We start from the raw sequence: 26,896 nt of genomic DNA on the forward strand, positions 1-26,896 counted from the left end.
TCTTTGCCAGCACCACTATGTAGCTAATGTTTTCAACGATTTAATAATAATAGTAATAATAATAATATGTTGGTGGTTCCTTGTGATTTGTTAATTGCAGTTGCAGAACTTGCTTTTCCACCTGACTTGAATATACAACTTATTTGTGTACATGATAAATATGAAAAGCTAAGCCCCTGACATAGTTCCTCTGAACATTACATGATTGACCACTGTTGAATGCAGCTTTTCACCCCTGCACATGTCCACAACACAGTTCCAGTATTTTTATTACACTCCCAGCCATATTTTTTCTTCTTAAGCAGTTCCTCCAAATTGAGAATCACCAACTACCCTAAGTTTTATAGGTTGGTAGGTAGTTTGTCAGGTGGTACATACCTTCTGCCACTCATGCAGGGATTTTGTCTGCTCCCATTGCAAGGTCTTGAAGTTCTTAATACCATCCTGGTTTTCAACTCTGAGTGATCACGTGCAGCAGATTCTTGGGAGACGGTGGTGATATTGTACTTCTACAAAGACAACTTGAGCAAATCCTTGTCTTTTTTCTCTCTCTCTCTGGCAATCCCTTCATCATCTATTTTGGGAGTCTGGTATCAAGCATGGTCTGCCCAATAATTGGTCTGCCCAACAGAGCCAACTGGAAGCTGGTCAGCATAAATCCCTGTTGTTACTCCTCCAGTTCCATGAAGGTGCGCTCTGGTGGTCTATGCCATTGGAAACCTCTTCCGAATCAGCCCTCTTCAGAAGTGGGTATTGCTCTTGCCTCAAGCCGTGAAAATCATTTTTTATGCCTGATCTGTTGCATTACTGAAAGAATTTTGCTTCAGCAGTTCTTCAGACCAGATGTTAAACTGAGACCCCATCAGCTCTGTTAGGTGGACAAATAGAGAAACATTTTTTTTAAAATTGTTACTCAAGTCACAACATTTAATGCTTAAACCCCACTAACCCTTCCCACCATCAGAAAAAAAGATGCTAGTTTTTGGTGGCATTCATCTTTGATATTGACCATAAATTTTTGTTTAATGTTTCAGAAGGCGATGATGAAATCTCCTTTGATCCTGATGAAGTGATCACAAACATTGAGATGATTGACGAGGGCTGGTGGCAGGGTCAATGCAATGGAAAGATTGGCCTTTTCCCAGCCAATTATGTGCGGTTGTTAAAGTAATTGTTAACTAGCTCAATAGGACTCAAAATGTTGACCAACTCTTTGCCTCCATGAATGCTGCTTGATCCATTGAGTTCCTCCAGCAATTTGTTTTTGCCCCAGAATTCAGCATTTGCAGTCTCTTGTTTCTCTGACAGTGGATTTGATTGCTTACTTTCCATGGGTCACCCAACATTTGGTGTCTGAAATGAAAACATTTCATGCCTATTGTGTACCTGCTAAGCATGCTTCCTTTCATCCCATCGAAACATGAATCCTTTGGCAACACATTAACAAGGCAACCATTGCAGTGGAAGTGGCCATTCCATCCAATGTTCTATGCCAGTATTGACTCATTAACCAGTATAGCTTCATCTAATCCCATTTCCTCCATTTTTTTTCATGTTTCACCTTTGCAAACCTTAATATAGTTACTGGAGAGCAATGCCTTCATATTCTTCGATTTATTGTAGAACAATGAACACCTATATGGCTCACTCACCACTCTCTAAATTTGAGGAAATTGAAATGTATGTAACAAGACATATAGTGTCAATCATTATGTGGCCTCCCCCCTCCTGATTAGGGAATGGACAGGAGAAAGCTAGTCAATTGTCCACAGTAAACTGGAGGATATACCTAGTGGCAAATTCCCATTGCCAAATGATCCTGTCTTGTTGCCGTAGTCTCTGACCTACATGCCACCAACTGGTCATATTGCTCTTGGGCACTTCTCAGCTACTCTGGAGTTGGACTGTGACAATGAGCATCAGATCTGGGGAACATTTGTGAGAATAACTCTCCTTGTGGATAGATGCAAACCACACCTTGTGTTGTTGAATAATGCTGACTAAACTCTCTGGGATCCTTTGCACTTGCTGTCACTATCAACTTTTTTAGTTAAATTTAGCTGTCAGGCTCATAGTCCATATTACTCTCATTAAATAAAAGTCCATCTTTTCCAGTTGTGTGTTTCTTTTCTCATACCAGACACATCTTAATGAATCCAAATGCCTCAATATCCTTTCGATTTAACCTGATCCAGCACCTGCATATTCTATCATATCATAGATTCTACTCATCCAAATTTAGTTTTCATAAAATAGCAGCAACATGTAGCTCCATTGGAACATTATCAACAATTTGATATTGAACCATGCACTCAGGCATAAAGACAGCTGCATAATCCAGGAGGTGGACTTTAGGGATCTGAAACAGGAGTTACAATTACAGTCTTCTTCCATGGGCAATGCAGACTCCACCTTATAGCTTGTACCCACTTATATAATGTAGGAAAAATGATGTCCTATATTTTGGAAAAGGGAAAAAAATGGCAACACTGTTTTTAATTATGAGAAACTATTTAATGGTTGAGTGTGGAGAGATCAGAAAAGTTTTTGATAAGGTTCTGCATGGTAAGCTGGCCTGGATGGTTAGATCATTTGGGATCCAGGGAGAGCCAGCTAACTGGATACAGAATTCACTTCATGGAAGGAAGCAGAGGATGAAAATGTACAAGGCATGATTTTGCAGATACCAGTAAAGTAAGTGGTATTGTAGACAATGAAGTTATCAAAAATTATAACAGGCTCTTGATCATCTGGGCAAGTGGGCTGAGGAATGTGAAATGAAGTTTAATGCAGATCAGTGCAAGGTACTGCATTTTGGTAAAAGGCCACAGTGAATGGTAGGGCCCTGGTGAATGTAGAGCAAAGGGATCAAGGAGTACAGGTACATAGTTCCCTGAAAGTGGTGTCACAGGTAGACAGAGTAGTAAATAAGGCATTTGGTACATTGGCCTTCATCAGTCAGGGTATTGAGAATAGAGGCTGATGCATTATGTTACAGTTAAACAAGATGCTGGAGAGGCCACATTTGAGTACAGTACCCTCTTTTTAACAGACCTCTTCTATAAACCTCTTCTATAATGGATTTAAGATATAGCAAAGGGATCTGCTGATGGCTGCCTGCAACGCACCCGGCTCCCGCCACCTCCTCGACCGTGCACACCTGCACCGACCTGCTGAGTTATTCCAGCACTTTGTGTCCTTTTGTGTATGAACCAGCAACTGCAGTTTGTTTCTATTACTTGTACAATGATAATACCTTACTCAGTTATAGCAGATGATGGATGCCATTCCCTCCCCCCTGTCGTGTGTTATAACGAGGGTTTACTGTACTTTCTTTTGGTCACTCTGCTATAGGATGTCATTAAGCTAGAAAGAGTACTGAGAAGATTTACAAAGATGTTGCTTAGAGGGAGAGGTTGGGCAGATTAAGACTTTTTTTGGAGAGTAGAAGGCCGAGGAGAGATCTTATTGATGTACATACAATGATGAGAGGAATAAATAGGGTGAATGCATACAGTCGTTTACCCAGGGTAGGGGTCAGCTGTGGCTCGTGTGATAATGTCATTTTGTCAAATAATATAACTTTAGCTCAACTGCACATCGAAGAGGTAAATTTGTACAGATGAATAATCAGCAAATATAGTTCAAGTTTGTCATATACACGAGTACAGTTAAATTCAAGTACAATGAAAAACTTGTTTGTAGCGACATCCATGGCACATACTCAATCACACACACAAAAACTAATTATACATAAACTACATGTACAATTTCTATCAGAAATAAGACTGCAAAATAAACCAAGACATTAGTGCAAAAACAAAATTAGATAAAGAACGAATCCACAGTAGAACAGTACACACAGCAACTGGCCCATTGGCCCTCCACAGAAATGCAAAACGTGGGCCATAGAGTTCTGTTTTTGAGGTAGGGTTAGGATTGTGTCGGTTGATTCAGGATCCAGATAGTTGCAGGAATGTAGCTGTTCCTAAAATTGGTAGTTCTAGACGTCAGCCGTTTGTACAATGACACAGTCAGCAGAGGGCACGATGGTGGGAATCCTTGATGATAGATGCCACTTTCTTGAAGCAGTAACTCATGTAGATGCTTTTGATGGAAGGAAGGATGGACTGGGCTGAGCCCACCCATTATCTGCAGCCTTTGCGTTCCTGTGCGTTGGATTACTACACCAGGCATAATGCCACCGGTCAGTATAATTTCTGTAGCACATCTGTAAAAGTTTGTAAGAATATTTGGAGACATTGCAGACTATCCTCTACGTAAAGGTGCTGGTGCACCTTCTTCATGATTGCATCTATGTGCTGGGCCCAAGATCAGTCATCCAAATTGTTAATTCCCAGGAATTTGAAGCTGCCAGCTATCTTGACCAGCGACCCATTAATGAAAACTGGTGCAGTCTCCGGACTTCTATCTGAATTATAGTGTGAGTGCCAGTGAATTTCCAGAATCGCATTCGGGTAATTGCACTGAAAGAGGTGATTCTGCTTGTTGAGTCAACATGCAAGAACAGTCTAACTGGTCCCGTTTGCCTGCCCTGTACTCTGAGCCCTGCCAATTCTTTCCTTTCAGATACTTCAGATACCTTTGAACCTTTGAACCTTTAACTCCCTGAAAATCTTTCTCCATTATCAGCTCAGGGAATGTATTCCAGGTCTGCTAACGAGGTTTCTCTATCTATGCTATGACCCCTTCATGGTTTAAATACCAGTTTAATCAGCTTGACCTCATGAAAGAGAACAACCTAAACGCCATTCTATCCAGAAAACAAAATCTCTTTATTCTTGAAGATGTAGTTAATTTACCTGTACCATCTTTAAAGGTTTATATCTCTCCCAAATGTAGTGCTTAGAATTGGACACAATATTTCAAATGTGATTGAATTAATGTTATAAAGATTTGCCATGATGTCCTCTGTATGTATTTTAGCCACCTTCTCAAACTGGCTTGTCATTCAGTGCACGCGACAATAATAAACCAATATTCCATGAACCATGCACATATGTACCCAGATCTGTTTTTATAACTTCTTTTAGACTCGTATCTGTTTTACATTTTCTCTTCACATTCTTCCTCCCAAAATGTACCAATTGATATTTTCAATATTAATATTCAACTACCACCTTTTCACCAGTGTGTTCATTTATTTTATTACTATGTTTCTCCTATCCGAGGGTTGCCACGTTTACATGGTGGAGAAGCTAGCGTGTGTCTAAGATCCTGAGAGCTAAACAATCTGGAGCTGTGTTCCTGGCAGGGTTAGCCATGTCAGACAGATCGGGATGGAGTTTCCTGACAAGGCCTGCCCCAAGTGGAAGACCTCAATGGTGAAACAGGCGGAGAATGGTGGCTGGCCCATAGGTGGAGCACCATAATGCCTGAGAAGTCAGAAGAAGGCTACAGCAGGCAGAGATGCCCAGCGCTCGTGGCGGCTATGCTGTTAGCCCCAAGTCAGTCAAGGACCATGTGGTGCCTGTTTGTGCATTAGTCTCCCCGTGTTCAAAGATGTCATGCACAGGTGTCCATGTTGAGGGACACTTCAATATGGTCTGTGGCCCCAGGATCAGCCACCTTCAGATCCACGGAAAGGATCCAGCTGGAGGACATATATACTTGACCGAGTGATTGCGGATTCTGCCTGTATTCCTCATTCTTCACTGGCATCCAAGTTTTGTATCATCTACAAATTTGGAATTGATGTCCTGTGCACCCAAGTCAAAGTCATTCATATATATTATGGAAAATAGTAGTCCTCATCCCAACCCCTGGAAATCTAAAATTTAAGTAAACCTAATCACAAATGTAGCCTTTATTATTTTAAATCTCTCATAATCTAGCAATTGTACTTCATCTTTTTGTAGAGGCTGCATGTACTGTTACTGGCCAATCAAGTAACAATATGGAGAATGGAAAAAAACATGGTTTAGAAAAAAGCAACCCTTTCCCTAATAATCTTGTGTTATAACTTAATTTGTGAAGTTGTTAATGACTGCATAATGAAACTGTAACCGATCTCTTCTTATGCTGAAAGGTAGTCAGACCATAACGGACTTCTCTCCAAGATCAAATCAGAAAATACTGGAACCATCAGCAGGTCAGGCAACATATGTGGAAAAACGTTAATCCCCAGCCTATGAATAATTGTAAATGGAAATATATCACACATCTATTTATTATCATTTAACCCATTCTCCAAAATCTTTGAAACCCATGACTTTCTCCACAAGGAAGGACAGGAGCGGCTATACTGGAATATCATCCACTAAACTTCAAACCAAATACATTTCTCTCATGAAGTACATCAGTTAATCACTTCATTGGCTCAAGATTCTGGAACTCCCCACCCAACAGAATCATGCATAGAGTAGCATTTCAAAAAGGCCCGACCATATGTCAAGGGATGGGCAATGAATGATCCATGCCAGTGACACACATTTTACCTGGTTGTCAGAGGAAACATTCCATTGAAAAGCAAAATTTACAAAAATGTATATGTTGTTTCAGACATTAGTTAGCTGACATTATCCATCAATAAAGGATATTTGGTTAGTTAGTTTGGTTGGTTCTTTGTTACTTGACCTACTGATTAGTGATATAGAAGAACCTACAGATGTCACAGTGTTCTCTTAACTCTGTATGGAATCTTGCCATCCAGTTCGGCTTTAATTCATTCGTTCGGATTTAGGTAATGCCGGCAAGTCCAGCATATTTTGCCCACCCCACTTTCTTCCACAATTTACATCAAACAATGATGAAGGGCTCGTGATATATTTTCAAGTCAGAGAGTTGAGCTGCAAGGCAAGGAATTCATATATACTTGAAGCCTTATCCTTCCTGGTAAGAGAGGTTGTGGGCTTGGGAGGGCCATTGAAGTTGGATGGGTCCATTATTGGAGTGCATTTCGTAGATGGTAAATACTGTAGCCACTGTGCATGGTTAGAACATAGAACAGAACAACAAAGGAACAGGTCCTTTGGCCCACAATGTCCTTGCCAAATATGAGGCCAAATTAAACTAATCTCTGCCTGCATGTGATCCACATCCCTCCATACCCTGCATATCCATGTGCATATCGAAAAGCCACTTAAAAGCCACTATCGTATCTGCTTCCACCACCAACCTTACAGCGTGTTCCAGGCACCCATCACTTTCTGTGTAAAAAAAACTAGCCCTGCACATCTCCTTTAAACTTTGTCTCTCTCAGCTTAAACTTGTGTTTTCTAGTCTTTGACATTTCCATCATGGGGAAAAAGGTCCTGACTGTCTACCCTATCTATACCTCATATACTTCTATTAGGTTTCCCCTCAACCTCCGACGTTCCAGAGAAAACAATCAAAGCTTGTCCAATGACTAGTTATAGTTAATACCTTCTAATCCAGGCAGCATTCTGGTAAACCTCTTCTGCACCCTCTCTGAAGCTTTCACAAATGTGATACAAATAAATGTATCTTTTGCTCCTTATAGGTGTTACCTTTGCATCAGTTGAGAACCATTGCCTGGGAAGGACCCTCGATTTGGCAAACCATCGCCTTGCGAAGGAACCATGCGTTTGCACTCCTAGATCCCTCTGCTCTACAACAGTCCCCAGAGCCCTACCATTCACTGTGTAGGTTTCTACATTTAAATTCAAGCCTGGAGCTTTGGCAACATGGTCATAGTCATAGAGTGAAAACAGTGTGGAAACATGACCTTCGTCCCAACTTGCCAACACCGGCCAACATGTCCCAGCTACACGTCCCACCTGCCCGCACTTGGCTCATATCCTTCCAAATCTGTCCTATCCATGTATCTATGTTTCTTAAACGTTGCGATGGTCCTTGCCTCAACTACCGCCTCTGACAGCTTGTTCCATACCCCCACCACCCTTTGTGTGAAAAAGTTACCCTTCAGATCCCTATTAAATATTTTACCTCTATAAGATCACCCCTCATCCTCCTGCGCTCCAAGCCTACTCAACCTCTTCCTATAGCTTATACACTCTAGTCCTGGCAACATCCTTGTAAATCTTCTCTGTACCCTTTCCAGCTTGAAAATGTCTTTCCCATAATATGGTGCCCAGATCTGAACATAATACTCTAAATGGGGCCTCACCAACATCTTATACAACTGCAACATAACCTCCCAACTTCTATAATCAATATTCTGACAGACAAAAGCCAATGTACCAAAAGCATTTTGACCACCCTATCTACTTGCAATTCCACCTTCAATGAACCATGCACCCGCACTCCTAGATCCCTCTCTCCACAACACTCCTCAGAGCCCCACCATTCACTGTGCAGGTCCTGCCCATGTGAAGACTTCCCAAAATTCCTGGTCTAGGGTAACATTTCAATGCTACACTATTTTGGACAACATATTAAACAGTTGTCCTAAATTTCCTGCTAGGTAAATGTAAAATAATACAGCTCTAATTGGAATAGTAAGCAAAAAGTAAGTAACTACAAATTCTTGAAATTTCAAAGCTAGAAAATACTATAAATATTGATAAGGTTGGGTAGTGAAAAATGAAGTCTTACCCAAACATATTTAACTCAAGTAAAATGATATAGCCAAATGGAATTTGTCATTGAATTTCTAGAGCATGACTTAAAGCCGCAACTTGGACATTAATTAACTGTGTGCCATGTGCAACAAAGCACACATCATATATTTATTTGTTGTAAGGCCCTTTGGGGTGTTGTACATCGTTACAGAAACAGGGTTGTCAACTCTAATTGAACATTTACCTGAACATTTTTGCCTCGTCCCTCCACAGAAGCAAACAGGTTTTCCCTTTATTTGTAACATTTTTTTAATCTAATAAATGAAATTGTTCAAGGGAAAGTGTTTTTAAAAAAAAAAGCTAATTAACTTGATCTTTTTCCGCCTGTGTATCTTGCCGCGATGACTGGGAGATTAATCTTCATTTCCTGGAGGCTATGCAACCCTGTGTAGAGATGCAAGTTTGTTCTGCTTTAATAAAATCAATTCCTGAGAGAACACACTGAAATATATATTAAAAACCGATCACAAGTGTAACAACAGCCACCAGGCCTGGCTTGTCTGGCACGTACTGGGCAGGGGGAGGGGCCAGGACAGGCGTTGCCAGGACAGCCCCGCCGGGCCTGCAGGGTGCTGCCATCACACAATTGTAATCGTTTGTTCCTAATATTTGCTTAATTTTTACTATGTGTTTCAGTCGCTCCGTTAAAAGATTAATACTGGCACAGTGTCCAGGCGGCGCTCGGACAGCCCCTGATGGAGCCCTTCCTGGCGTCTGTTGCATAGCTGCAGGAAAAGCTGCAGGAGGGAGGGAGGGAAGAGGAGAGACAGAGTGTGGAAGGAGAGAAGGAGAGAGGAGGGCGAGAAGGAGAGACAGAGTGTGGAAGGAGAGAAGGAGAGAGGAGGGCGAGAAGGAGAGACAGAGTGTGGAAGGAGAGAGGAGGGCGAGAAGGAGAAGTGTGGAAGGAGAGAAGGATAGAGGAGGGCGAGAAGGATAGAGGGAGGAGGAGAAGGAAGGCAAAAGGAGAGCGAGAGAGATAGGGCTGAGACAGTGAAGGGCCGGGGGGGTTGAATGAGATGGAGGGTGGAATACAATGAGTGACAGAGGATAGAGAGAGTGGGTGAGGGATAGAGAGAACAAGGGACAGAGGGAAAAAGGATAGAGTGAAGGACGAGGGCAGAGAAGGATTGAGTGAGGTGGAGGGGGGTATGGGGAGAGCAATAGAGTGAATGACAGAAGGGGAGGGAGAAGGAGTTCTCAAGGTAATATAAACAGGGAGGAAGAGATAGGGGAGTGGAAGGGGATAGGAAGAGTGAAGGCAGAAATAGGAAAAATAGAAAGATTGAGAGAGAAAAAGAAGAGTAATAAATATATGAGAGGGAGTGAGTGGGGGGGAAATTGAAAGCTATTAGGTGATATCAGAGCAGTTTAATGTAGGGGTGAGAAATAGGTCTACACCAAAGAAGAAAGGTCAGAAATAAAGATAAAAGGAATAAAGTGAGGGAAATAGATACAGTGAGTGCTCATAAAACAAAGGGTGACAGAACTGCTGTAGAGGAAAGGGCAGAAGGAGAGAGAGAGGGTAGATAGAAACAAAGGAAATTACAGGGTTCAGGCAAGAGACAGATATATAAGGGAAAGAGACTGAATCTAGTCACGTTTACCTGGTGAGTTTTGTTTTAGTGTATAGTATCACAGGTGCTAAGAAAGATTGGAAGCTTTGGTGAGATAGGGAAATAAGCATAACTATAACAATTGAGAAAGATTGAGAGAGTGTTGTGAAGAAATATTGAGAGATCTACATATTGGAGCCTGCCTGACAAATGGACTAACAGCAGGTTTAGGGGCAGATATATGTAGAAGAAACATAGTAATAGACAGAAACATTTCAAAAACACTAATATACAAGGAAAACATACCCATGAGATAAAGAACAGGATCAGAAAAATATTTAAAGCAGAGTAAAGAGGCAGATGCAACTGAAGGTCTGGGATGATGGGTTACATAGAGTAGCAATAGGGATAGGGTCTACTGTGGCTGCGTCAGTGAAGATATTGATAGGAGTCGCCACATAGCCTCAGCCAAAAAGAGTAAAGGACAAAGGAAGGGAGATTCAAGAAGAGAAAACAAATACAGACACTGAGGGAAACAATAATTCATTTAGAAATCCTTTGAAAGCAGCAGTGAGAAAGTGAATGGGCTGGACCCGGAACAAAATAAAAATCTGCTAAAGAGACAGACACAAAGGAACTGAGTCAAAACAGAGGGACAGAAAATGTCAAGAATTGGGTAAGATTTGCAAAGTCGGATACTGTAAATTCAGATTTTGAGATCAGCAATAAAGCGTACTATCAGTTTTTAGAATATACTCTTCATAAATTTGCATTAGGCTCAGAATGAAGGCAGACTAGATTTGTGAATTCACAAAAACAGCAGTGGCATGAAAATACTGGATGAAGACTGCAAGAGTGGAAGATTTGACAATGGTTGTATGCAAATAAGTAGGATCTCTTGAGACTGTGCATGAGTACTGAAGTATGTAATGTCTGCAGGGGCTCAGAGAGCCATCAGTGGAAGAATCAACAGGCAAAGGTTAAGACAATAAGCTCAAGTCTGTGTGGTTATCAGAAAAAAACATGGCTGCGGAGAACAGTGCTCTACCTGAACTGAACCAGGACAAGTACGATGGGGATGAACACATCAAAATCATCTGTTTGGGAGACAGTGCCGTGGGTAAATCCAAGTAAGTAAAAATGTGCTGGGCACTGGGGTTGAGTGAAATGCATCAAGGACCTGTGGCTCATCACTGTAAAATACTATATTTCTCTCCCCTCTGAAAAGGGCAGCTATTTGCTGGGATGGATATCGTATTAGGTTCTAGCCTCCCTCCTTGTCAAATATCTGGGCCCACAAAGGAAGGGATTCTCACTTGGGCAGTACATCAAGTCAAGTCAAGCCTAATCTGCTCTCAGCAGATGTGCACACTTGGCCTTCCTAGTCAAAGACACAGATAAAAGAACAGCCAAGCACCTGTTCACTTTTAAATTTAAAAGACGCAACATCAGTTTGATGCATTCAATCTTGAAAGCCAATTTCCATCTCAGTTCAAACTGAATGTAATGCAGGAGGCTGAAGAAACCCGGTAGAATATATGTTGAATCTTAACATTCCTGAGAGTGGACAAAGTTTGGTTCCCAGATGAAGAATTTTCCATCTGAGTGAATTTTGACACTAGGGCAGATTTCCTGTCTTCATATTGTGCATAGCATTGTCAACTTTCAGCTCTAGAAATTATCAATATGCATCTTCGGATTTGGACCAGCAATGTCCTTCAGTGGGGGGGGGATTGATCAATCGGTAAATTGAGTGAAATGGGGAGTGGAAACTCAGTTCCTTGAGACCAACACTAATTTTTTTTTTTGCTGTGTATTCGCAGGTTGATGGAAAGATTCCTGATAGATGGATAGTATCCTTTGTAAGGTCTGTATGTGATAACATTCTATTGGCCAAGGATGGGAAGGAAATCCTGTTTCCCTAAGCTCATCAGCTCTGATTTAGTTCCTGTTTTGTATAATTTTGTATCACCACATAGAACAGTACAGCACCGGAACAAGCCCTTCAGCCCACAATGTCTGTGCCCACATCTGTCCCAATGAAGGTGGAATCCCCTCCGATTAGTACCTTACTTCTTCAAGGGTTCCAACCCGAAACATCACCCACCAATGTTCTCCAGTTACTTCAGCATTGTGTGTCTGTCCATGGTAAACCAGCATTCACAGTTCCTTGTTCCTACATTTTGCCTGTAGGGAGGGTTTAGGTTGGGTGGGAAGAGACGTGAACCATGGAGCTGTGGAGGGAGCGGTCTCTGTGGAAGGCAGAAAGGGATGGGGATGTGACAGGTGGTGGAATCACATTGAAGATGACAAAAAATCAAAGAATGATATGTTGGATGCAGAGGCTTGTGGGGTGAAAGGTGAGGAACACTATCCTTGATCCATCTGGGGGGACGGTTGAGTGCAAGCAGGACTGCGGGACACAGAGGTGACGTGGGTGAGGGATCCATCTATGACAGCTCTGTTTCCTTTCTTGACCTCTATGTCTCCATCACACAGGGCAGATTATCGACTGATGTCTACTCTCAGCTTACACACTTTGCTTTTTCTTCCAAAAACATGAAGTTAACTAAAGATTATTTTTAAACTTAAAACAATTGATAGCGCATTATCATCTAGCGGTACTACTAAATAGGATGGGTGTAACATTTAATTGCCAGGGTTTTATTCTTTCAGTTTTTTATGCCTTAAACCTGTATTCCAGTCGTCCTCAACAGCTGTCCACTTATGCATTGACGCTGTACAAGTACACCACTAAAGTCAATGACAAGACTGTTCTAGTGGGTAAGTGTTAACATTCTTCATTTGCTCTTAATCGTTTGCAACAAACCAAAAACAAAGTAAAGGGTGAATTCCAATAGTCTAGTAAAAGCCTCTGCACTAAAGCAGCCTTGGATTTAGATGACTTATCAATGTAGAACAGGACATCACAGGGACAGGCCCACAGTCTCTGTGATGGACATGCTGCCCAGTTAACCTGATCTCTGTCTGCATGTGTTCCATATTCTTTCATTCCCTTCCTATTATGTGCCTATCTAAAAGATTTGTACACACCACTAATGTTTTTGATTCCATTACTACCCCTGGCAGCCCATTCTCGGCACCTACCTCTCTCTATGTGTAATAAAAATGCTCTGCACTTCTTTAAATTTTCTCCTTCGGTCTTTAAAATGATGTCCTCTGGTCTTTGACATTTCCACCCTTGGAGAAAAGCTCTGATTCTCTACCCTATCTATAAAATAACAATTTTGTATACTTCTCTCAGATCACCCTCGGCCTCTGACATTCAGAATACGTCCAACTTCTCATAGCTAATACCTTTTAATCCAGATAGTATCTTGCTAAACCTCTTCTGCACCCTCTCCAAAGCCTCCACATCCTTCCTGTAATTGAGTGACCAGAACTACACACAATACTTCAATTGCAACCTAAGCAAAGTTTTATCAACTTGCAACATGATTCTTGAATCTTATATTCAATGCCCCAAACGATGAAGGATCCCTGACACTCTTTTCAGGGATGGCAGAGGTTCACTTGCACCTCCTCCTACCTCATCTACTGTATCCGCTGTTCCAGGTGTCAACTTCTGTACATCGGCGAGACCAAGCGCAGGCTCGGCGATCGTTTCGCTGAACACCTCCGCTCAGTTTGCATTAACCAACCTCATTTCCCGGTTGCTCGGCACTTTAACTCCCTCTCACATTCCCAATCAGACCTTTCTGTCCTGGGCCACCTCCATTGTCAGAGTGAGGCCCAGTGCAAATTGGAGGAACAGCGCCTCATATTTTGCTTGTGTAGCTTACACCCCAGCAGTATGAACATTGACTTCTCTAACTTCAAATAGCCCTTGCTTTCCCTCTCTCTCCATCCCCTCCCCTTCCCAGTTCTCTCACCAGTCTTACTGTCTCTGACTACATTCTATCTCTGTCCTGCCCATTCCCCTGACATCAGTCTGAAGAAGGGTCTCGACCTGAAATGTCACCCATTCCTTCTCTCCTGAGATGCTGCTTGTCCCACTGAGTTACTCCAGCATCTTGTGTCTACCTTCGATTTAAACCAGCATCTGCAGTTCTTTCCTACACATTATATCCTGTTCCATCCTTGGACAGCCTTCTTCACTATCCACATCTGCACCAATTGATGTGCCATCTGCAAACTTACTCGTTCTCAAATGACCATGTTTTTCATCCACAGGGTAATCATTGTCTGTCTGTCAATGCAGGAGTTAAATTACAAATGAGTACTCCATTCAAATCTTCAACACCCTCCTTCAAAGACTGTAGATGCTGTGGCTGAATTAAAATGTATCAGTGTGAGATTGAGATGCTTGTTTGGTATTAGAAAATGTATCCAAGCATAACAAGATCTAACAAAATGGCAGAATAGAAATTCTATTGCACCTTTCATGTCTTCTGAGCAGGGGCGGGAATCGCTATCAAAACATGGGGGGGCACAATTTCTTGGTGGCCGCGAGCGCGCACATACACGCGAGACTTCGGAGGCTTCAGCCGTGGGCCCTGTAGGCGGCAACATCGGGAGCTGACCTGGTTGGTGGCAGACTCTGAACTCCAGCAACAGCAACTTCGTCTGCCCCAAATCGTGGGCCTTTCATCGCCCGGCGCGGCTTAAAACCGGCCACGGGATCTTCCATCGCCCGACAGTGGCTTCAACATCGGGAGCCTCGATCGCCTCGACGCAGCAATTTAACCGCGGGGCGATGGAAGAACCCACGGCCGATTTTAAGCCGGGCCGGGCGATGAAAGGCCCCATGAACGGGCCGATTCAAGCTCCACTCTATGATCTTTGCTCCACCAGGACGTCTCCCTCCTCCAATCACCGCGCTCTATCCTCAGTCCCACCCCCTTACTTCTGCCTCTGACCGACACCTCCCTCCTCCGATCATCACGCTATCATCATATCCCGTCCCCATTGCCTCCTGAGTGACGTCTCTTTCGTCCAATCGGCGCCCTCGATCATCAGTCTACCCCCACAAGCGGAGATTTTTAATCGATTTTTTTTCACCAAATTTAAAAATCCGGATTACAAAACGGGGGGGGGGGGGGATTGTCCCCCACCTCTCAAAACATGGAGGGGATGTGTGTCCCCCCACCCTGGATTTCTGCCGATACTTCTGAATAAACTAATGTGCATCACAGCCAAACATGCATTTTTGCTTTCTGGTCAATTTAGTCAGGAAGGAAATGTGACTATTTTGCATCTAACAAGATTCTAGACCAGCAGTGATATAAACGAAAAGGTAATCACTTTTAGTGATGTCATTTGAGAAATAAATATTGGCGGGATACCAGGGAAAATCAACAGTAGCAACTAGTTGCATTATTACAAAATGGAATATCTCAAGGCACCAAATAGTATTATTTAAACAAAAATTAAATCTGAGCCAGGTAAATGAGTAAAAGCTTGATCAAAGAGAGAGGGAACTTGAAAATATTCTGCACTGCTTCAATTAGTATTGTGAGTTTTTCTACATTAATCACAGAGAACAGTTGTGTCCTTGGTTCAATTGCTCTGAGAAGATGGCATTTCTGTATGGCATATGATGTAGTCACTGAAATGACAGCATAGGTTCTCAAATCTCTGGAGTCTGGCTTGAACACAACCCCTTTAGCTTAATTGAATTAACTGAATTCCCCCATTGAGCTACACCAGACAGGTTTGAAGGGATACATGCCCTTTTTCTACCCTGTTGAAGGAGCTTGAAGAAATGTATCGATAGCTTCAAAGAGTTCTTTTGGCAAGCAACGAGTTTGAGACACTCAGGGGAGAAGATTTACGGTGAAAAAAAAGATAGATAAGCCTTGGGGGGGGGGGTGAAATAAATCTTGTTTACTTTAACTCTTTTATTATTCAAAATGTTAAAATACACTTTGAAAGTGCAAGAGTTGAAACTATGGTTATTTTTTTTCACAGATTTCTGGGACACAGCAGGACAGGAGCGTTTTCAGAGTATGCATCCATCCTATTATCATAAGGCACATGCCTGTATCATGGTGGGTCATTACAGATTTTACTTGAATGCAAAAGCTTATTTCAGTAACTGTTATTTTCGCAATGTAGATAAATCCATCAAACCCACAAACAGCAAATAAGGTCTGTTTGCCTGATTGAAGCGTAAACATAAACCCCGGAACTGTTGATCATTAAGGATATCATAGAGTATTACATGCACTGCCTGCTTCAAACTTTGAGCCAGCAATAAAAGTTTGCTTGGTTTAATTAGGTTACATTCAAGCTGCCTTACGCTCAAGGAGAGGCCACCTGATTTTCAATTAATATCTTTCCACTGCCATTTTATCCAGTTTCAAATCTAGTTCTACCATTTTCATTAACTGTAGTACAGGTTATGAACTCCTTGCTTATGGACATCCCATATATACGAATAAGTCAGACACAAAAAGCTGGAGTAACTCAGCGGGTCAAGCAGCACCTCTGTGGAAAAGGGATTTCAGGTCCAGACCCTTCTTCAAACTCTTCAAATGCTTAGTACGACGACTAGGGTGGGGTGGTCCATACTAGTTTCTCTGTCATCATGTTGAGTTTCAGTCTCTATAACATTATCACCTATCCCACAGCCAACAATGGACCTTTATGGGCTCCACCTTTCCTTGATTATCTTTGCTTTTTGTATATCTTCCATTCATTTGTCCTATATCTCTTGTTTCCCTTTCCCCTGACTCTCAATCTGAAGAAGGGTCTCGAGCCGAAACGTCACCTATTACTTTTCTCCAGAGATGCTGCCTGATCCACAGAGTTACTACAGCTTTTTTGTGTCTGCCTTCGGTTTAAACCAGCATCTGCAATTCCTCCCTACATTTTTGGCCGACTGGCAGGATGGATGGCGACAGATTTGCCAGCTGCTGAGGGGCTGCAGACTTCTTCTGCTGGAATGGGTCATTTCTGTAAGCTTTCTTTCCCCACCCTCTGCTCGAGCCACAACAATCAGGCTGGATTGAGCAGAGCTGGGAGTGCTGAGCAGACTCACTTGCTCACTCAAAGAACCAGTGAGGCCGGCTGGTGACCGCTCTTCCCAGACCTGCTAGCTCTCCTATCACATCTGTTTCTGTACTCCAATCCCACACTCTGTTCATTTCCGTGTTAAGAATAGTTTGTATTACAAAATGTTCTCGAGAACAGCACGGTGGCACAGCAGTAGAGTTGCCTTACGGCGAATGCAGCGCCGGGACCCGGGTTCGATGCCGACTACGGGTGTTGTCTGTACAGAGTTTGTACAGTGTTAATGTGTGGGGATCGCTGGTCTGCACAGACCCGGTGGGCCGAAAGGGCCTGTTTCCGCGCTGTATCTCGAAACTAAACTAAACTAAATCCTGACATGACCTGGGGACTATCTACATCTACCTTGGGAATATTTAATTGGATTGTGTAGAGGATGCTTTACGCTGTATCTTAACCTGCTGTACTAATACTCTAAACATGTTTGATTGGCAAGAATGAAGAAAGCTTTATGTTGTGGCTGCAAGATCCTAGAGAAGAAAACTAATTTATTTTATAATTTTAGGTGTTTGATGTGCAGAGGAAGATAACTTACAAAAGTCTGAGTAACTGGTACACTGAACTGAGGGAGTCTCGGCCTGAGATCCCCTGTGTGATCGTCGCAAACAAAATAGACGGTGAGTTCAAATGTTGTATATTAGTCACAGTGAAACTTGAGCCGCAGATCCTTTTGACCTGTGATTTCCAGCTGAAATTTCCAGTAAAGGAGATCATACACCGAATGCTGATAAGAAAGTCCATTCGGTGCATCTATCTTTTGGGAGAGATCTCACAGTTAATCTCATCACTGTAACCCACTGTTGCTTAAATAATTCCAGATATTTATCCCTACTTCCTTAAATTGAAGGCAAATTTTACTTTCCAGATGAATTTCCAGAATCAATCCTAAATTTACTTATTCAAGTCCTCATTTGCACTTTGGTTTGTTTAATTTGATGAAGTCTCCTGGGGCAGCACACTGGCTGCCTTACAATGCCAGAGACAGTGGTTCAATCCTGATTACGGGCGCTGTTTGTATGGAGTTTATACAGTCTCGCTGTGACCACATGGGTTTTCCCGGGTTCTCTGGTTTCCTCCCACATCCAAAAGATGTGCAGGTTTTTAGGTGAATTGGCTTTTGTAAATTATCCCTAGTGTAAAGGATAAACTAGTGTACTATGGGTGATAGTTGGTCGGTATGGACTCAGTGGGACAAAGGGCTTGTTTCTGCGTTGTATCTCAAAATTACTCTAGTTTTATTTTCCCCATTGCTCAGTGGTGGACCGGGAGTAGGAAAACATGGGCTAATGACTGATGAATTAAGGCACAGAAAGAGTACAAGAATGATGGATTTCAGCAGCTGGGTGGAGTGCAAATGATTTTGAGTCAGATTTAAGATATTGTGTCCGTTTGAAAATCTGTGTCAGATTCCTCAGTTGGAGTGGAGGATTTGTAGAGCTTCTCATTGGCACATTGATCGCCAGCACGCATCTGAATGAAACGCACACTGTTTCCTATCTTCCAGCTGATCTGAAAATCACACAGAAAAGCTTCAACTTTGCCAAGAAGCATGGGTTGCCTTTTTATTTTGTGTCAGCGGCGGATGGGACCAATGTGGTAAAGGTAGGTGCAATGCTATGGAAAAATGCATTGAAGGAATCCTGGATTCCTAATATGAATAAAGAAGAAAGGACATGAGAACTCAGAGGTAGAATCGGTATAGAGTCATTGGTGGTATTCCAAGCCAATGACTTTTCATTAATAACTTGACAAATAAAAGATGAATTTTTCAGATAAGGCGAATTTGGACTCCACGGAAAAAAGCTCTACCGGAATATGTAAAAAATTTGCCATTTTTCGAGAAGATGTGATTATACACAAACAAATAAACACACGAACAAATACATCCACATACAAGATCAGACTTTTAATAGGTACTAGACCTATTAACATGTGGGACCTGTTGGGTGCCATCCCCTCAACGCGTGGTTGTGGGAGGGGGGGGGGGGTGCCTGCGGCGTTACACACACTCCATTCGCTCCATTTCCCCATCCTTGCCCTATCCCCTCACGCATAGCCCCCAACTTGCAGGCGCTTCTAGAGATGGAGGGGGGGTAGAGAGAGTGGGGCAGAGACAGAGAGAGTGGGGCAGAGACAGAGAGAGTGGGGCAGAGACAGAGGGAGTGGGGCAGAGACAGAGAGAGAGAGAGGGGCAGAGACAGAGAGAGGGGCAGAGACAGAGGGTGAGGAGAGGGGGATGCGAGGGGGGAGAGAGGAGGGGTGCGAGAGCGGGAGAGGAGAGAGGGGGGAGAGGAGTGGGGGAGAGAGGGGTGGGAGAGAAGGAGGAGAGAGGAGGAGGGGGGAGAGAGGAGGAGGAGGGGAGAGAGGAGGAGCGGGGTGGGCAGCGATCGGGGCGAGCAAGGAACGGTACTTGGAGAAGAAAGGATATTATTCTGGTGTTCTGACCAATATTTATCCTGAATCAATGTCACTTTTCCAAATGAAAGTAATCTGGTCATTCTCTCTTGTCTGCGAGATTGTGATGTGTGCAAAATGGCTGTCACATTTTCTGCAGTGCTTGCATTTCAGAGGTCCTTGTGAAATGCACTATAAATATGCAAATTATCTTTCTTATTCTTTCTGTAGCTTTTTCGTGACACAATAAAATTGGCAATGTCGTACAAACAGAACTCGAGCGATTTCATGGATGAAGTTATGCGGGAGCTAGAGGTAAGCCTTCATTTACTAAACAATGAACTGGATGCAGTAGAACTGAAATTGTCAGTGTACTTATTATGGTTATTTCAGCCTTGAAAATTAATCAGTGGCATTACGGCCTTTTGCCAGGTTCCCTGGTTTCCCATTTTCCTTTTTGTAGGCTAAGATCCAGTGTGGGTGTTCCTTTAGTGATGGAATGGAGTCTGAAGAAGGGTTTCGGCCCGAAATGTCGCCTATTTCCTTCGCTCCATAGATGCTGCTGCACCCGCTGAGTTTCCCCAGCAATTTTGTGTACCTTGGGTGTTCCTTTCAGCAACATCACCTTCTTTTATCATCCCTCCCGATTGTAATGAGCATCCTCCTATATCTCACCATCACCTTACCAAGCTCCTATTTCAACAACTCTTACCCTGTATCGTAGAACATAGAGCAGTACACCACAGGAACAGCCCATTCAGCCCACAATCTCTGGTATTGCACGTCACCCCATGACTGCCATCTACTGACCATCTTGCAGTACTCTTGCTCTACACACTGCAGCAACCATCTTCTTACATTCTCCACTCTCCCATATCACCAGCCTTGCTGCACCCTAATTCATTAATCCTTCTTTGTGTAACGGTGAACGACAATTACAGCTGCTCTTCTGACTGTTCCAGATCACTGTCTTCTAGCTTTTTTTAATGTTTGATGGAGGAAAATATCAATTCACTAATCTAATTCACTGGAGGAATACATCTAATTGTGAGCTTGTTGAGGCATAGGATAGATGTCAGAGCTTGAGATTCAACTACTCTGTGTTTACCGTTCCATTCCATCACTTGCAACAGTTGTGATGAAATATTGTATGCTGCATATATTGTTAATTGGAGTCATTTCACAGAGTTAGGATGCCCAACCAATAAATTGGAGCTGAATTTTCCACACTCCCTCTGCTGATGATTGCTTTCCAATAAATCCCATGGTCTCCTTTTTCACATAGTCCCTCCTTCCTCCCAACGTCAATCCCTTGCTACCCTAGCTGTATATCTTGCTCAACCATCCCATGGCTGACAGCCTCTCTATGACCTTTTCTTGAGTGTGTGTGTGCCTGGGCTCATGTATGTATGTGTATGCATGTTTGCATTTATGTGTTCACACGTGTGTGCATGTAAGTGTACGTATTTCCCCTCTCATATCACCTTTGTTTCAGCTGTGTTGCAATCACTTGATGTACCTCACATATAATCTCTCATTAATTACAATCTGAGGTCACTCATTACTCCCATGACCAATCTGATTAATGATGTGCTCTTCTGAATATGTCTTAAGTTAAAAGCTTCGACCATGCATACTCTTGGGCCTTTTGGAGTGGCTTGGCTATTGTTTCTTTGTTGGTTTGATCCAATGGAGCGCTGTGGTAAGCATTATTACAAACCACAATTGATTTGGCAAGTTTCTGTTCTTTATTGTTGCCTTTCATGGCATAACAGTTGCCAAAAAATTCTCAGTGATGCCCCTCTCTGAGTTAACCCATGTGGTTGCAATAGGTGAGATCCCATTCTATCCTCTTGCATTTAGACAGCATTTCCTTTGCATTGCCCCCCATGAAACACTTCATAAATGATTATCATCTGCAATCATTCATTTTTATGAGGATTGCCAGATGAGCTAACTGCCATCCAGTTGCGGGTACTGACAGATTGCAATGTATATTGCATTGTTATACATTGCATAGAGTAGAATAAGCTTGACCTGGCTCCTGCTTTCCATCATCTGGCTTTCATGTGCCCTGACTTTGATCCAGCACCAATGATTTGCTGTACTGGTACTAAATCAGCAGGTGGCAACGTAATGCTGTTGTGAGCTGACCAAGACCTGCGGCCAGCATTTCACTGCATTGGGAGCAAGAAACTAAATTATTGCTGAAGCACAAACCATATGTGGCTCTGTACTCTTCCTTCTGCAAGCTTCTCCTCGAGGACATGGACAACTCTTTGATAGGGCATTGTCCACAGGATGGCATTTCAACCAAGATTGATCCAAGTGTACGTATATGTCAGCATTAATGTTTGTGACATTCATCCTTGTAAATGGGCAATGAGCTTTCAACACACTCTCCCAGAATCTCAATCTTTGAAGCAAGATCCCTGGCTGATTTGCTTCTTTCATTTGACAGGTCCAGGAACATCAAAGTGAATTAATTAAGTGACTTACCCTGGCTTCAACTGCTTCAGATGCTTAAAACCTGACAATAAAATTCAAAAGGCTGTGGATGCTGGAAATCTGAAATAAAAGCAAAAACGCAAGAAACACTCAACACTGTAGCACCTCCCTCTCTATCCTTCCCACCTCTTAAGGCAGCTATTCTTCTGACTGTAACACCATCGTGCATGCAGTAGTTCAAACTTAGTACCTGTATTTCCATAATCTCCAAGGAATTTGTATCCAGTCTCCCAGGAACTGAAGAACTCGTTTCCTCTGTTCCAGATTCCCAGGAACTTGTTCCTTCTGCTTTAGTGGACCAGATTTATTTTCCTCTGTTTCAATCAACCAGGATTCCATTCCTTCTCTTCCTGTTATCCTAGAATTTATTTATCCTTTTCTAATATCCCACAGTTCCATTCCCTTTCCTCCCTTCTCTAAGGATTCCAGTTCTTCTCCATGCTAGTAGTCCTGGATTTCTTTTTCTGTGGCCTTCAATTTCATTCATTTTTGGCATTCTTCCCCTACTGGTCCAGTGGTCAATAAATAGCAACATTCTTACTGCCAACAAAAAGAGCTTCTGCTAATATTCACCAGGCTCTGCTTTCCATGACATTTCTACACATTGTTAATGGTTTAACTTCACTTCACACCTTGGCTGCAGACAAGGGTTCCTTCTGCTAAATCTATCACACTGTAGTAATTAGGAACTTCTATGATGGTACATCCCCAACCCATGACCTCTATCATTCAGATGTATTGAAACACCACCATCTCCACGTTTCCTTCCAGCCATGCACCATCCTGACTTGGAGGGAGCAGATTGATGAAATTAGCTTGGATTGAATTATGACTGTAGGAATCAAGTAGCACAATGGGATCGGTTGAGGTTTGAATCAAGGTTCTGGAGAAAGCTGGGTATGAGGATTGGTTTGCTGCTACTACATGGTTATGGTGAAATGCTGGAGCAGTGAGATCAGTATAGATTGATGAAGGACTACGAGGAGAACGTGCAGTGGTGGGCTGTGATTCTGTGACATGAGCAGCACTGAGGGGGAGGATGGATGTGTGTTTAGCGTGTGACCTATAACTGGGCTTATGCTGTCTTGTTCCTCTCTCCACCAGAATTTTGATCTTGAAGCAAACGAGGAGACCAGGGATGACGAGTCAAAAGAGGACCAATCTGAATCGCCATAATGGTATTTGTAAAAGGGAGAAGCCTCGGAGCAGAGTCTTGGGCAAGCTCTGTTCTAATGTGCAGGATGAGACTTGGCTCTCCCTTTTCAACCTTAATGCACAACTACATAGACTGAATAATGAAGTTACTTCATAGCTTGTCTGAAATGCAAGGCATTGGATTGGATTTCTGATTTGAGGGAGACATCTATTTCCCTGACCTCCTCTTTGTAGCTGCTCAGTCTGTTCAGCAATTTGAAAAAGGAAGCTGATAAAGAAAGTTCTGAAATTGTCCCCACGCACCAAAATGATGAAGTGGGTCCAAATGGAATGATTACAGTGTGTATTTCCGAAATTTATTTACAATGACATTTCTTTTCTCACACCAACAGATGAAGTTGAGCATCATTTAACGTTGCGTCACTATCTTTGTAGCCTGTTTGTGTATTATTTTAGTGACCTTGGCTGTGCACGTGACAATTGATTTTATGCTGCTGTCTATTGTGGACCTCTCGGTGACTTTGTAATAGTTCATTGAACTGCTTTCATTCACACTGTATAGAAAATTGTGCCCATGTGCACCTGATATCAGTGAATCCAGTCCCGAGACAGATCAGGAAGATAAATATATGTAGATGAGGTATCGTGCAGTGCCCCAGGCATTAAATAGGGACATGAAACACGTAGTATATATTACTGGAGGTCCTGGCCACTTTTCACCGTTCAACTCTGCCAAGACTGAGATTAGGACTCTTGCAATTAGCCTCAGTGCACTTGCACTGCAGAGGGTGAAAGAAACCAGGGTGTTTATTCACAGATTTCCTGACAAGGGACACTGGGCGTGCAGTTTGTCTGGAGAGTGCAGACTCAGTTTGGAATGCCTGCACCACATAGTGGAATAGTCAAGGCATACTCTGCCTCGAGCTTCTATGGATCAGTATCAGAAATAAGGTGATGACTCAATCTTTACTCTGTTCCATCGGGATGGCTGGGAGGGTTCCAAAGAGCATGGTCCAAGTAGTTGGTATGTTTGCATTGTAGTTTGGAATTGGTATTGCTTATTGCTGCATTCTGTAAAGCAGCTTGATATAGCATTTATTATAAAGTGATTGCTCTCGCAAGTTTATTCCTTGTGCAAGAAAGCATTTACAGAGCAATGACTGAGTGTTGTTATAGTGAGCAGCTTGGCCTGAGACTCAGCCTCGACAGCAATATCGCTTGCCAGAACATCAAATAAGAAATTCCACAAAGCTTCAGATTCATGTATCTTATCTGTGATGGTTGAATTGGCTACTAAATTTGCTGAAAATTAGGAATACTGCAGTTGGTAGAAATCTGAAAAAGAATACTGGAAACACTCATCAGACCGGGTGACATTTGTGGAAAGAGAAACAGAATAACTAGGAAAGAGAGTAAACAAGTTACTTTTAAATTGCAGAATGTTGGGTGTGATGGAAGAGACAAAGAGATTATCGCTGATAGGGTGAGACCACATTGTGATAAAATGCTGATGAAATTACCTGGTTGATAGATTAATGAGGATTACTGGGATAAAAATAACACAAACAAAGGAGCATTTTAGCCATAAAATGCAAAGCTGAAGGAAATGCTCAGAAGGTTCAGGCCGTGATATTAAAGGGAGAAAACTCGAGCCAACATTAGAAATGGATGACTTACAGCAGAACTGGTGAGTACTGATCCAAACAGGAAAACCAAGAAACTGTTTAGTTTGTCAGTGAATCTGGAAAGCTGCAACATGCCCAGGCAGAAGATGAGGTGCATTCTTCGAGCCTCATCATAACAGTGCAAAAGGCCGCAGCAGACTGGTCAGATTGGGAATAAGGTGGAGGATGAAAGTGAGAGACAATTGGAAGCTAAGTTCGTCCCTGCAAACTTAGTACGTGCTACTCTGAATGCTGAGGACCACATCAAGAGGAACAACTTGGGTAAGACTGGAGAGGGAGTCTGTACACTTTACCTCTAAAAGAATGTTTACCTACAGCAGAAAGTGAAGCTAACAATATTGAAGAATTTTGCATCCGATGCATCACCTGATTATCAGATAGATTTTTGGACCAAAAACTCACCCACTGACTTCACTGCACAGGATCTTTGAACTGAGTTTGCTCATACATTGAAACTTTGGGAGTAGAAAGCTCAGGCTTTCTTCAGTCTGGTTTTTACAGCTCTTTAGAGAAATGGCCTTGGGTTGTGTCCCAAGACCGTGTGATTGCTTCTTAGTTAGTCTTCAGAGAGCCCTGTATCTTGATCATCAGAAACCAACAAAATGTTTTGGTGGACAGTCTAAGATTATTTGTATCATTTGAGCTTTGGTATCATTGTGCAAATATTAATGATTATATAGATGTTAACAGAACATTTCTGTCCTTGTGTTTTTGTAGACCTTCCCCTTGAAAATGTGAGCTTTGCTCTTTTATCTTGTTTGGATTGGTTGCTTTGTAGGCCCTGATCCTGAGTTTGATCTTTGTGCTCAAGTGGAAATGTTTTTAATCTTTGTTGCCAGACAATTTCAGTTAATATGAGTAGTGAATCTGCTGAATCAGTAACTGTCTTGATTAAGGCAATTTTGCAGAGAAATAAATATGTTTACGGAAAACCTAAAGTTGGAATATTGTGCAAGTATTCTGCATTTACCTTTGCATCTACAAAGAAAACAATGAAGTAAGTGAAATATTGACTCTCGCTCATTCAAGAAATTTGAAGAACTCTGATGGCCCTAAACTGTTCTTCTCCTTGTTAAAATTGAGATGCATCAAAACGCACAAGATAGAATCCATGGTCTAATCCAGCATTTTATCAAATTTCCTCCATAGAAAGATAAGGGGCTGTCCCACTTGGGCGACCTAATCTGCGAGTTTAGAAGAGTGTCTTCGACCTTCAAACTCGCAGCATGGTCGACACGTGGTCCTAGGAGGTCCTATGAGGTCACTGGAATTCTCCTTCATGCTCGTGGGAAGTTCCCGAATACACGTGACCTCAGCTAGGTCGCGGAAAAATGTTCAGCCTGTTGAAATATTTCCGCGAGTCAAATTTGGTCGACATGGTTCTTTTGTAGTGCAGTGGAGTGGGGTCGCTAATTAGTTACAGGCAGTCGAGGGCAGCCGTAGGCAATCTCCTTCGCTGACCGGGCATTTTGATTGGCTCATTGGAGTTTTCAGGACCAAGGAAAACCTACCGGTAGATAAAATGCCCGCTAAACTTTATTATACTTCTTAAAAGTGTCTCCACTCCTTCTCTCCCTCCCTTCTCCCCCCCCCCCCTTCTAACCCCCCCCCCCTTCTCCCCCCCCCCCCCCCCCTTCTCTCCCCTTCACTCTCCCCCCCCCTTCTCTCTAAAGGACTTACCGTTACTGTGCAGCCATTTTACCTTCCTCTTCATCGCGGATGTGAATTTCAGACTGCGCTGCCCCGCTTTCCCTGACCCCCGCCTTTGCGATGTGTTTGTGTGTGTGTGTGCGGTCGGTCGATCCAGCTCGCGAAAGTTCACACAATATCTTTGTGTGAAAAAGTTGTCCTTCAGGTTCCTATTAAATCTTTTCCTCTCTCATCTTGTCAATATAATATGTTGCTCCGATACCACCAATGGTTGAAAATGCCAGAAGATGGACTTTGGTGCAAATCCATAACTCACTGGAAATGGCAACACAGGTGGACAGAGGAGTGAAGATGG

The 26,896-nt window shown here is 42.6% G+C and overlaps 2 protein-coding genes across 11 annotated transcripts in view; both read left to right on the forward strand.

Moving 5' to 3' along the window:
* LOC116985292 (src substrate cortactin-like) overlaps positions 1-5,017 on the forward strand; it is a 45,614-nt gene extending 40,597 nt beyond the window's left edge. For 5 of the 6 annotated variants that reach the window (XM_033039977.1, XM_033039978.1, XM_033039979.1 and 2 more), the window contains one exon: positions 1,035-5,017. In XM_033039977.1, coding sequence (XP_032895868.1) covers positions 1,035-1,171 — 137 coding nt within the window. In that variant the 3' untranslated portion in view covers positions 1,172-5,017. The remainder of the gene's footprint in view (positions 1-1,034) is intronic. The other variant, XR_004415239.1, reaches the window with a different exon arrangement.
* Positions 1-25,829, forward strand: part of rabl2b (RAB, member of RAS oncogene family like 2B) — a 32,902-nt gene extending 7,073 nt beyond the window's left edge. Inside the window, exons 2-11 of one of the 5 annotated variants that reach the window (XM_033039983.1) lie at positions 7,374-7,378; positions 9,995-10,793; positions 11,057-11,247; positions 11,941-11,970; positions 12,822-12,901; positions 16,049-16,128; positions 17,655-17,766; positions 18,654-18,751; positions 19,775-19,858; positions 23,156-25,829. In XM_033039983.1, the coding sequence (XP_032895874.1) occupies positions 11,141-11,247; positions 11,941-11,970; positions 12,822-12,901; positions 16,049-16,128; positions 17,655-17,766; positions 18,654-18,751; positions 19,775-19,858; positions 23,156-23,227 (663 nt within the window). In that variant the 5' untranslated portion in view covers positions 7,374-7,378; positions 9,995-10,793; positions 11,057-11,140 and the 3' untranslated portion in view covers positions 23,228-25,829. Of the gene's footprint in view, positions 1-7,373; positions 7,379-9,085; positions 9,153-9,223; positions 10,794-11,056; positions 11,248-11,940; positions 11,971-12,821; positions 12,902-16,048; positions 16,129-17,654; positions 17,767-18,653; positions 18,752-19,774; positions 19,859-23,155 lie in introns of those variants that run through there. The other 4 variants (XM_033039984.1, XM_033039986.1, XM_033039982.1 and 1 more) reach the window with 4 other exon arrangements.
* Positions 25,830-26,896: the final 1,067 nt, after the last annotated feature.

The sequence above is a fragment of the Amblyraja radiata genome, chromosome 21 (assembly GCF_010909765.2).
Source record: "Amblyraja radiata isolate CabotCenter1 chromosome 21, sAmbRad1.1.pri, whole genome shotgun sequence".
Taxonomy (NCBI): domain Eukaryota; kingdom Metazoa; phylum Chordata; class Chondrichthyes; order Rajiformes; family Rajidae; genus Amblyraja; species Amblyraja radiata.